Source organism: Haematobia irritans, chromosome 4 (genome assembly GCF_050003625.1).
Source record: "Haematobia irritans isolate KBUSLIRL chromosome 4, ASM5000362v1, whole genome shotgun sequence".
Lineage (NCBI taxonomy): Eukaryota > Metazoa > Arthropoda > Insecta > Diptera > Muscidae > Haematobia > Haematobia irritans.
Window position 1 is genome coordinate 175,543,047 of NC_134400.1, and position 13,204 is coordinate 175,556,250.

General features: G+C 33.1%; 2 protein-coding genes across 3 annotated transcripts; one reads left to right on the forward strand and one right to left on the reverse strand.

Moving 5' to 3' along the window:
- Positions 1 to 1,288: 1,288 nt before the first annotated feature.
- Positions 1,289 to 8,452, reverse strand: mbf1 (multiprotein bridging factor 1). 2 transcript variants are annotated; one of them, XM_075306025.1, is made up of 4 exons: positions 8,278 to 8,414; positions 8,039 to 8,195; positions 2,163 to 2,323; positions 1,289 to 2,096 (listed from the first exon to the last, which is right to left on the reverse strand). In XM_075306025.1, exons 2-4 carry the CDS (start codon positions 8,160 to 8,162, stop codon positions 1,944 to 1,946), a joined length of 438 nt encoding a protein of 145 aa, XP_075162140.1. In that variant the 5' UTR covers positions 8,163 to 8,195; positions 8,278 to 8,414; the 3' UTR covers positions 1,289 to 1,943. The 2 variants fall into 2 exon arrangements, with proteins under 2 accessions (XP_075162140.1, XP_075162139.1); XM_075306024.1 differs by having other exon boundaries at positions 8,039 to 8,452.
- A 1,603-nt stretch (positions 8,453 to 10,055) lies between these two features.
- Positions 10,056 to 11,333, forward strand: sds22 (protein phosphatase 1 regulatory subunit sds22). Its single transcript, XM_075305644.1, has one exon. The coding sequence runs from the start codon at positions 10,191 to 10,193 to the stop codon at positions 11,196 to 11,198; it is 1,008 nt and encodes a 335-aa protein (XP_075161759.1). The 5' UTR covers positions 10,056 to 10,190; the 3' UTR covers positions 11,199 to 11,333.
- Positions 11,334 to 13,204: the final 1,871 nt, after the last annotated feature.

Sequence of the window (13,204 nt, forward strand, 5' to 3'; positions counted from 1 at the left end):
TAAATTTTAAGTCTATAGATTATAAATTTTGTTTAGATGGTGTCAGATTTAAATGTATGTATTTGGGACAAAAAACCTTTATATATAGCACCCAACAAATTTGACAGATTTGATATAGTATGTGGATTTACAAAGTGGTGCAGGGTATAATATAGTCGGCCCCGCCCGACTTTAGACTTTCCTTACTTGTTTAATTTGATTAACCCCCATTTTCATTAAGATTACAGTAAATTTTATTGAAAGTGTATATTACTTATAATTTCGTTATTTTTGATTGGATCGCCACTATTTTCTTCCACACTGGCATAAATCTTTGCATTCAGGTATAAATTTTTCACAGTGTAATATAATTTTGGTTTTTGGCCCAGGCCAATATCTACCACTGCCATTTGGTCTGGTCAATTCCTCTAGAATGGTTTCCCAGATATGGGCGATCCAATATCAGAGCTATATGTTGCCGATATCTGATGACACGTATATCTCAAATACAGTGCAAGAGATTTTTGAAGTTATTTAAGAATCTTATTTTGGTACCCCTTAGATGTTTTTATTTTTTTACTTTTACTATCTTATATCCATTATATCGACATTTTGATACGACTTTTAGAGTTATTAGCGGTTATCTCTTATGGATCAATTTTTTGACGATATAAAACCACTAGGTTAGGTTAGGTTAGGTGGCAGCCCGATGTATCAGGCTCACTTAGACTATTCAGTCCATTGTGATACCACATTGGTGAACTTCTCTCTTAAAACCACTAATTCAAAGTTCGGCGGCGGCTAAAATCTGCGGCGCGACTCGGCGGCTTCACTCTCTGATCCTCATATAGTTCCCAATAACTACAATTTTTGTAGTCGTGTAGCAATTTCGCACTATAGGTGTTTAGTTGATATTGACTTGGTATCCTCTCTTAAAAAGTCCTTTTTATTCAGTCATATTTAAAATTTAGTTTAGTTTAGTTAGCAATGGCCATGTTAAATTTTCTAAAAAACAAAGAACTTATTAAACATTTTGTCCATGCTCAACAGAACATTCCAATAAAACAAGTTATTTAATAATTGTTTTATATTTAAACACATAAAACACATTTATTATTATTATTTTGAAAAGATAGTGATCTTTACTTATGTATCTTATATGTATGTATAAGTAAGATACACTTTTTAACTTATTTACTACATTTACCAAATGTTTGTGAGTAAATGACTTCAATTGAAAAATTTAAACTTGGGCTCAAACATGAAATTAAAAATGGCGAATTGGATATAATAAAACAAATCGTTTGAATAAATTTCAAAAATATGTATTTCATTAGAAAATATTAAACATAATATTTATATTTTCCTTTCCAGTTTCAAGCGAAAGGAAATAATAAAGATAAAAAATAAAAAATTAATGTTCTTTTTTTTGCTGATGATGAATTTGGACAAAGTACTCACGTTTATTACAATATTAAGATTCTTTATATAGAATTAATTTGTAAAAAAAAGTTTAATAAGCATTAAAGAATGTCTATTATATATTAGAGTTCCTACATTCTGCTCGGTTCCCACATGATATGAATGCCTGACATTTTAAACTATCTTGCATGCTTTCATTTGAATTCAAATACAAAAAGGAAAAAAACAAGCGCCAAAGGGGGAGTTATAATCTTAATTTTGTTAAATTTTAGTTAAACATAGAAAACATTGCATTCATTATCCATCTTCCAATATTTGTTGGTAGAAGCTGAAGCCTCCCGATAAATAAATTATTTGCGCTTATTGCTGCATCTAGCAGAAGTAGTAGTATTGTGAGAGGATGAATTATTATTTGATGCCGCATCTGTTGCTGTTCGTGACTTAGATGTATCATTCGTTTTGTTTTTAGGTTTTGCAACCACAACGCCGCTCCCAACACTATTACCGCCACCACTTGTTTTAGCAGCGGCTGTTGCACTTTCTCACTTTTTACCGGGAGGCGCCAAGGGTTGGCCGCGATCTTTTCCGCGTAATTTGATACCAATCACTCGTTCAATTTTACCCAAAATCATGTTATTGGGAATTCCACGACCGGCTTCATAGTCCGTTACAATTTGTTGCTTCTCGCAAATTTTCTAAATACAAAAGACAACCATTTAAAACTCGAAAGTTCTTTAATCTGTTTTTTTTTTTTAACTTACAGTAGCAAGATCCTTTTGACTTAGTCCTTTGGCTTGACGTCCTTGCATTATAATTTTACCCACTTCCAATGGAACTTTATCATGTTTTAACTCTTCAGTCTCACGATCCAATTTGGCAGTATTCTTGGTTGTCACATGCTGTTTATTGGTGCCAGCACCATCTGTGTATAAATGAATGAATAAACATTACTATGGCATAAGAATATTGGAGCTGATCAAATTTAATTCCTTAATAAGTGAAGGTCAAATGTTGGCCAGAGTCATCGTTTGCCTGCGTTGGGATAAAAGAATAATACGCAAAAATTTCCTTTTTCCAATTGTCTTGTTTTGAGCGTCAAAGTAGGGTATAAAAAATTACATGAACTTCATACCCTGCAAAAAAAAAATTGGAAGTTGTTCCACAAACATTTCTTTTAAAGCCCATCCCAGAATCCCCCATCGCGTTTTTTTGAACTTCCGATGCAGTCCTTTTGGACAAGTCCACAAACATTTCTTCTAAAGTGCATCGTGGGATCCCCCAATAATTTTTTTTCCACTTCCGATGCAGTCCTTTTGGACAAGTGCACAAACATTTCTTTTAAAGCGCATCTTGGGATCCCCCAATGATTTTTTTCTACTTCCGATGCAGTCCTTGTGGAAAAGTAATAGAAAGAACGCAATCAGGGTATTTAAAGTGCAAATTTTGTACAATTAAATTTTATAAAAAAAATAGAAAACTAATAAAAAAAACTAAAAGAAAAATATAAATTAATAAAAAAAAGTAAAAATAAATGTCAACCCGCTGGGATTTGAATCTATGCCGTTTGACTTTTTCGCTTCCATGGAAGTTCGTTTGAGAAGGTTTTGCAAATTATGAGAATTTTTATTTTTTTTATGATTTTTAATGGAAAAAATATATTTATACGAAAATATATTCCGAAAATAAAAACGATGCATGACATAAACAAATTTTTTTAGAAAAATATTTGATAAAAAAATTGCCGCTGGTGAGATTTGAACCTGCGTTTCTTATTGTTTCGTTCATACTAATAAAGAACATCTCGAAAAGCAATTAGAATGTTATGCCTTGGTGTCGTATTACGATCATATCACAAACATTTGAATTGACCTTTCGACACTTTATGTTCAATGGCGTTTGTGGTTGAGTGTGCTAAGACGTTTTGTTATGGTGCCAGCAAACCCAGGTTCAACCCCTGGTCGGAGCGAAAAAGTTATTCAAATTGTAAAAATTTGATAATAGGAAAATAATTGTGTAATAAAACATATAGATGAAAAAAAAGTGAAATTGATTAAAAAAAAATTTTTTTCGCTTATTAAATTTCTTCATTCAAATTAACTTCCAGGGCACAACTTCTAAAGCAATGCAAAGGATCCAAAAAGGGAGTACTTCCGTCCTATGACAAGCCCATGTAAAATTCATTGGAGATGATCCAAGTTTGCACTACTTCCGGATCACAGATTGGGGATCCAAACTACTTTTTTGGAAGCTCTTTTTTTGCTGGGTAATTTTGGCTTACAAGTTGAAGCAAATAAGAGATAAACCTCGAAACTTGTATCTCATAAATTCCCCCTAGTAAAATGTTCATATTAACCAACGATCGCATAACAATAATGTATATAAGAAATACAATTATCTCTCAGGTAACAAAAGGATGAAAAAAACAACAAGAATTGCTAGCAAGGTTAAACTGGTACGACATTTTGCCTTGAGTAATTATTGTGAGACTAGGGTGATTTATATGCACTCTGAAATACATTGACAGATATGATAGGACAATGTTTAACCCTTTCACTACCGATGTCCACTTAGAAGGACATTCGAAAAAGACACCAAATTCTATTTTCCACTTAGTTTCGATATATTTCTCAATGTTATTTTAAAGTGGAGTCTTTAATCTAAATAAACTATAAATATTGTTTATATTGGTGAGGTCTAAAATACATTTTTATAAAATTTAACAATAAACGAAAAATACGAAAATTTGAGACAATTTTTCTACTGTATGATTCTAGTAAATGGACCTTCATACAAAAACTATAGCTGATACCTTTACGGGTTCTTTTTTGTATTTTTTCTCATACTTTGAAAGATATTATAGCGTTTATTTTCGTAAGGCCATTTGGTCACAATTCATGAATCAAGTTTGCAGAACAAACCCATATTGCTCTTGAAGTAATTGAGGTAGATAGAAAAATAAAAGTTTTTAACATTAGGTTTATTTCGGTAGTGAAAGGGTTAAATAAATCGAAACAGAAGTTGTAAGTTTGCTATTTTCCTTTTCTGCAGTTCATATTTTTCGTAACCTGGTATCGAATAATATGTCCAAACATTTTTGAGAATATAGACAATACACCAAAGGGGCTAAGATTATCAATATAATAAGATGTGCCTTTTTTGGGAATCGGTACTACCCGAGCTAACTTCGACATACTTGGAAGCATTGAGGTGACTATATTGCTATCGAACCTAAGCATTAGTTGATCACAAAGATATGGAAAAATAATTTTTAGAAACCGTAGAGGAATTCAATCAACACCGCAAGCATTCGACCTAAGTATGCCAAATGCTATAAACAAATCACTCAAACCAATACATGAGAATGAAAATGATCCTGTATATTCATCATAACGTACCGCGTGAAAATACTCATTTAACGAAACACCTAAACCATCCAAAAAAGGTTACTCAATGAACAATACATGTTTTGAGAGATGTCGCCACTTCTTTTCGTAGGCCGTATAATAATAGTACTAGCCGGAAATCTACATTCATTGTATTATAAAATCAATAAAAATCATAATCAGAAATATGAATTCTTCAATATTAATTAAAGAATAATCGTAATATTTTACAAGCTCATCCGTTGTTCTTCTTTTAATTTCGGCTATTGTAAAAAAAGGACACTGAAATTGGGTTGTGCCATTTTGCAATGAACGTCCCGAGAACATGTGTTGCATCTAACAACAAAATGGCAAAATCGGCAGATAGTCGTGTCTCAAAGACATGTTTAATCCATTACAAAGCGAAAGAACCCTAAAAGTCTTTTCTTGGTTAAAAAGATCATTAATGAAATCACCCGCCACAATAATATGAGAATACTTTTCAAAAATATCTCCAACATCAATTTCAAAATAATCTAAGTTACCATTTGGTAAGTAGACTACACCCACCAGTACAGTGCCACATTGAAATAACAACAAAAACTATGAAGTATCGCAAACAAGAAAGTTTGGAAACATTGGGCAAAGAACTGGGCCTAGTGTGATAGCAATCCTTAAACCTAGTAATAAGATCACATTCTTGCACAAAAATATGTTAAACTTCAAATAAAGAAACTTTCGTTTTGAGATTTTTTGAACACAAATTGATGTTGTTCTGGAATGTTCGCACGGAAAAATATGCATATTTAGCACAAATATCTCAACCCTGTTTGTGAGAGCGTATTCACAGTGAAGTTTTCTTATATTCGCATTTTGCAGAACCTAACAGAGAAAATGGTCGAGTGTTTTTACTAATATTATATTATCATATTAGCCTTTAACAAGGCGAAGGGTATGGTCACACTAGGTAAATATTTGGTCAAAATGAGTGTCAAACTTTTTTCCAGCAGCACTTCCGATATATCTGTACACCGTTTTTGAAAAATACTATTATGTATGATGTATCCAAACTAAACTAAAAACTAAATCAGTAAGACTAAATCAGTAGGAAAAAATGCATGAAATTATACGAATTTGTTGCAAATTTCATTATAACTTGATGGGGAAAAGCCCAAAGCAAATTTTCACAAAGTTTGTATTCCTTGAAATGGATTATTAAAGAAAAGTAATCGTGAAAAAATGACGTTTTTAGCGGCTAAACTCGAACTTAATACCCACCTATAGCATCAGTTAGCAGTAACACTGCTGCGCTTCTACGACTTCTGAAGCAGTTTTACCATTGAAAGTACATATAGTAATATAACCAAATAATATAATCGACTACTTTAGGTAAAATAGATTATATAGGAATTTTTAATTTATTTATTTATCCAACATATATAATACAAAAAGCCTTATGGCCAAAAAATTGTATTACGTAGCATATAAATCCGGAGTATCAATATGTAACATTCAATGATAATAATATCTATTCTCATTATTAATAAAAACTTATATAATAAAAAAATAATTCAATTAAATGGTTCCCCAAAAATAAAAACAAAATAAAATATGATAACAGCCATTAATTGTAAAACTGATAATCATCAAGTCCAGTTCGGATAGTGGCAATCATACATCAATAAGACCAATTCAACAAATTCCAACATCTGGCAATCCTAGCAACAAATGATCTCATAAACATCGAATTTCGAATGAGTGGCGCACAAATCTGCGGATTACGTGTTAATCTACTAAACACAAAGGTCCTGCATCCCTGACTACTTTATGAAATGTATATAGCATAAGATCTCTTACAAAGTCTAAACTACATCCCAAGAAGTCCTTCACATGACAAGAGATGTGGTCGCGCCTTGGAACCCAATACACAAAACGGACATGGAATTCACAAGTCTTTTTATAGAGTGCATATATCTTTCAATCGTACCAGAGTACACTTCGAGAAAAACTTGTCCTTTCTGGTGCGATACGGATGCTTAAAATGAAACAGGTTCTTAAGAGTTTGTCCCAGACTGGTTCATGAGGACCTGTCTATGGGGTAGTCCTACTAAGTTGTTCCAGGACGTGTCCTTTGGAATGAGTTCAAGTCCTGTCCTACCGTGTAAATTTACCCCGCCAATGGCAAATCCATGTTAAAGTGGCTGGTCCCTGCCATACGTTTGGACCAGAACTGGGTCTGGTCCACACATACCAGGTACTAGTCCTGTAACGATCCTGGGGTTGATCCATTTTCCGTAGGGTAAATATTAGCGGAGTATAATCGTCTCAAACCACTCCAAACACGACCACATACAGCATCAATGTTCTGTTTAAAATTAAGAGAAGAATCAAGCATCACACAAAGACACTTATGTCTGTCCATAAACTGAATATTCTCATCTCCTAGAGAAACATTTAAATCGGGAAAACCCTGGTCCGAAAAGCCTATTCATAGTCTCTTTCAATAAATCAGGGACAGAACGATCACCACTAAAAACAAGAAAAACATCATCTGCATAAGTGAAGGACTCACAATCGCAAGAACATAACAGTCTCTGAAGCCCATCAACATACAAATCAAATAAAAAGAGGCCCCAAGATATAATTTGATATAATTGTCGTATTATATCCCTTACGAATCGCATACTGGTTGTCACAAAAACTCTCAGTTCCACCCTCAAGTATCTGATCCTTTATCAAATGTTCCATAACTGTGGAAAAGACAGGTAGAATAGAAATAGGTCTGTAATCGCTAAGACTTTCCACCTTCCGCGATTTAGGCAGAACAACCACACGTGCTGACTTCCACGCAGAAGGAAAGACAGATGTCATAAAAATTTAATTTATAACATGTCATCAGACACAAACATCAGAATTCAAACACAATAGTCATTTCAGACGGTTGAATGTTGTCGATTGTCATAAACAACATCCATAATTGCAATTAGGGTGATTGTATGTATATCGCCACCAAGTTGAACTGCATTGATAGCAATAGGATTTGATAAAAATATATAGATATAACCATTAAAATAGACTAGAAGTCATTCACTAAAACTCAATTTCATATCTGTATCATAAGAAACCTAAATCTAACCTAGAAAATATCTTACGTTTTCTTCCATCGTGCATCGTCAAAATAGACAATTTCACTTTCCCATGCACATAACCTAAGCATGTGTTGTGTCTTGCATTATGGAATATTTATATATTTTTATTTCTTATTTGAAACTTACATTTCTGCGTGGTTTCTATGGATTGACCCTGTCGACGAGCATTATTAATTGCTGACTCAGTTTTAAGAGCTCCCGGCTTTGGTGCCTTCTTTCGCAAAACAGTAACTGTATCCCAGTCAGACATTTCTTCTGTATATCCTCTGTGTTTTTTTTTTGTCTTAGAATATTGAAATTATATTTTGTAAATAATTTTGGTATTTAATTTCACCAACTTGTGACAACAAATCACTTTTCCTTACAATTTAGCTAATGTGTTATTTTTCTCGAAAAATCCAAAACTTAATATGTCGGTACACACTTTTGGCCAACAACAAAAAATATAGCAGATACAACACTGTTGTTTACTGTTCTCCGAACTGTCATACGATACGATGAGAACAATAAATAATGAGCCAATTTAATTGTTGATCAAATGGTCTTTACTTCTCAAATGTTCGGTTTATTCGATTATATTTCATATAATAGTCTAAAATACAAAACAATATAGATAATTCAATGAACTACTTAAAGATGTCATCAATGTCATTGATGCTTCCACAGTAGTTATAGGGTGACAAATTTTTTTGAAATAGCAGGATGGCTCAGATAAATAAAATTTTTATTTAAATGTTTTGAAGCCTATAAGATTTCTGCTATATGCTGATAATGCAGTACTTCTTATATACATGGGCTCTAAACCTGGTATGCAATTCTAGCGAAATTTCCGCAACCAATAAGAAATACATTCGTGTTTTTACTACTCTTAATTTAATTTATTATTGACTGTTCACATTTTTCTTCCATAATAAATAAATATATGGAAAACTTCCATAATAAGTACAGCAGCGCTGCATACCGGGCTTATCGACTGTTTACTATTTTCTCTCATAAGAAATACATGGCTAAACTGCGTTATTGACAAGTAAACGAAATTTCAGCTAAAGGTGGGTGGGTTCGAGTTTAGCCTTTAAAACCAAAAAAAATCAGTTAAAACACTATAAATTATACCTCTTTTGCGCTTTACAGACTATCAGTTATTCCGGACGGAATGTCGGTGTTTGTAAAGAATCTTACAGTGTGTCGGATCGATACGACTTGTCGGCGATGACTAAATAATCGGTAAATGTGTTATCGATCCCATAAACATGCAGCAGTATCGATTATGCCTTCGGACTTAACTGATAATGTGCACAATATATGGGATATGTTCGACACGAGCACTGTCGTCCGGAATAACAGATAGTCTGTAAATCGCGTTTGATGCAAATTTTATCATAACTTGATGGGAAATAGCCCAAAGCAACTTTTCACAAATTTTATATTATTTGAAATGGATTATTAAAGAAACGTAATCGTTAAAAATGGCGATTTTATGCGCTTTATGCGCTTTACAGACTATCAGTTATTCCGGACGACAGTGCTCGTGTCGAACATATCCCATATATTGTGCACATTATAAGTTAAGTCCGAAGGCATAATCGATACTGCTGCATGTTTATGGGATCGATAACACATTTACCGATTATTTAGTCATCGCCGACAAGTCGTATCGATCCGACACATTGTAAGATTCTTTACAAACACCGACATTCCGTCCGGAATAACTGATAGTCTGTAAAGCGCATTACAGATTATCAGTTATTCCGGACGACAGTGCTCGTGTCGAACATATCCCATATATTGTGCACATTGCATGGTTATGGGATCGATAACACATTTACCGATTATTTAGTCATCGCCGACAAGTCGTATCGATCCGACACACTGTAAGATGCTTTACAAACACCGACATTCCGTCCGGAATAACTGATAGTCTGTAAAGCGCATTAGGCGCTAAAACCGAAAACTAATCATTAAAAGCAATATAAAATTATATCTCTTCGATGTCAATTTTAGTAAAGCTTGGTGGGGAATACCCCAAAGCAACTATTCACGATTTTAGCGGCTAAACTTGAACTTCATATGGCTTGGAGAGATTTCGTTAAATATGCATACCGAGCTTTAAATTGTGAACGACGAATTCCATGATGTGTACGGGGTTTTATTGCATCTTTGAATCATATGATAGGCTGCATTTAAAAAAAGCTGGAGTAATTCGCGTAGTTATTTTGTATGCAAATATAAATTGAAATATATTTGTCCGAAGCTCGTTTTGTTAAACATTTAATGTGCAATGGCTGATTCTGCAGACAAAGACAATGTTGCTCACGAAGAAGAAGTATCCGAACTTTCTATTGTTGCTGCTAATTGTGAAAAGGCCGCATCACGACCCAATGTCATACCCGGCGAAAAAGTTTCTTCCATTGAGGAAGTCGTCGCGAATGATCCAGATTGTTATGAATTAGATTTAAATCATCACCGAATTGATAAACTTGAAAATTTGGAACCATTGACCCAGGTAGAGCGCTTATATTTGCGTTGGAATTTGATCAAGAAAATTGAAAATCTGCATACCCTTACTACACTGGTCGAATTGGAATTGTATGATAACCAATTGACAAAGTTGGAAAACTTGGATACCTTGGTTAACCTGGAAATATTGGATGTGAGCTTTAATCGTCTCACTAAAATTGAAAATCTCGAGAAATTAACAAAATTGCAAAAGCTATATTTGGTATCTAACAAAATCACCCAAATTGAGAACATTGATATGCTGACTAATCTCAATATGCTGGAACTGGGAGATAATAAAATAAAACGAATCGAGAATCTTGATAATCTTGTCAATTTACGCCAGTTATTCTTGGGTAAAAACAAGATATCAAATATTGAAAATCTTGACAAATTGGTCAATTTAGAAATACTGAGTTTGCAAGCTAATCGTATTATAAAAATTGAAAACTTGGAGAAACTCAAGACTATGTCTGAATTATATTTGTCAGAAAACGGCATTGAGATGATAGAAAATCTGGATGAAAATACACAATTGGATACTTTGGACTTGGCTAAGAATCGTCTTAAAACTATTGACAATATTGCCTGTTTAAAGCAATTGGAAGAGTTATGGCTAAATGATAATTCCATTGATGATTGGAAAAATGTTGAAATACTAAAGGAAAATAAATCATTAAAGACCGTGTATTTGGAACATAATCCTATAGCTAAGGATGTTATGTATCGTCTTAAACTTAAAGATATTGCATCATGGCTAGAAAAAATCGACGCAACTCTCTGTCGATAGTTGTAAAATAATGAATTTGATCTTCATATTTGGTCCCCACTCCCTCCGTATTATAACATTATTTCCCCTGAGAATAACAACATTGCATTGTATGAATACTTCAATATTTGAAATAAATAAACGTATATATTTAAAGACATTTGTATTAATTTAAATCTATCCGATAGAATTTAATTTGACAACTAGCCAAACAAAGGGTTATATCTAAAATAATAGGTTTTGATTATTTATTTATCATTTTTTTGTGTTTTCAATAACAATCATAACCATATTGTACTCAGAATTCAAATCTGCCTTGTAAAATGTGTATATTTAGTGAAGGACCCCTTTATTTGGGCTAAAAGAATGCTCCTTAACACTGAAGTGGAAATTGGGCCCATATCGCCCAATTTTTACATATTGATAAAAATGTTTACATAATAGCTCACACCCAAAAAAAGTGAACCCACCGTGGAAGAAAATGTAGGTTTATTTTAGAAAATTTTAACTAAAATAGTTTTCTAATTGCAACATGTTATAAATAAGTTAATACTTTTTAAAAATAATTAATCTCTTTTTAAAAATAATTAATTTTTTTCTGTTGTTTAAGAAAATTTCATATATTGAAATTAAAAATTGGATTTAAGAATTGTTAAAATGTCTTTAGCGCTGTACGAAGTTCAAGACAGGTACAATATTAGTAAAATTTACTCATTTTAGAGACTTATGAACTCAATATAAGCAAACTTCTGCCATTTTAGGAAAATATGAACTATTTCATTTTGTAGTAAAATTGTGCACTATATTTGAATACAACTTTTTTCTTATTAAAAAATTATTCAAATAAGGAACATATACTCATATTGTGCAAAATTAAACTAAAATCAACTAATCTTCATGAACTAAAATAAAGTTCAGTTGGCATTAGAGCCCCTTTTTTTCTGGGTGCATTGTATTATTAAATATTTCATTGATTTGTCAGTAGGCAATTAGGGCACGTTAAGAAATAAGGTGAAATTACATATTATGCGCTAATCCGTGCGTTGATGGAAGGGTTGATTTTTTCTGTTTGAAGCACTCTAACCGAGGGGAATTTCAACTCTTTAATCAACGGACGCATTAACGCATGGTATGTAATTCCAACTACCTTTGGCAAAGATAAAGGTAGAATTACATACAATGCGTCCGATGATTGAAGAGTTGAAATTTCTCTTTGAAATCAAAAGCTCGAATAGTCTGCCGCAAACAGAAAAAAATCAACCCTTCCATCAACGCACGGATTGACGCATGGTGTGTAATTCAACCTTAAGGATTAAACAAACATTTTATTGTTAAAGAAGTTACATGTAGATTACTATTCCGTTTTGCCAACACAAATCTGCAACTTTTTGCCCCAGTCAACACGGCTCACGGGTTAGTGTGGAATCTGGGTTAGTGGAATCTGGCACACTGCAGGCACATTCGTGGCATGAGAATTCCCACATCCATCCGAAGGATCCGGGTGGAACGTTTAATAATCTGCATCTTTTTAGTAAACAAGGAGAATTGTTATCGAAAATGATATACAGCATAAAATAGATCTTACGATGGAAGACCATTGCATAGAGATACCAAATCGGTACCATCTCTGGTATTATCTGCTATCTTTAAGTATTAGTAGCGCTTCTTCTAAGCAATTTTAGATGAATGCTGGAAGTATGGTTACTCACGAGGCATCTTCTGCCGCGGTTGGTAACCCAAAAGACACGACTTCACTCTAGATGAATATGTTTTAAAAATTCACATAGTTTGTGACTCGAGAACACCGTAGCAGTCGTTTCAAAAAACAGAATCGCAGCAGTCGTTTCAAAAAACATTTTCAAATTTTGCAAATTATTTTTTAAATCTATATTTTTCGAATACAGGTGAGACCTGAATAAAAATGTCAAAATTTTGTAACTGAGGCGAGTTTACAATTGTTTTAAGACTTACCCACTGTTCCAATTTGAAAGTCACAAACCAAAAATATGTTATATTTTCTTTTCATT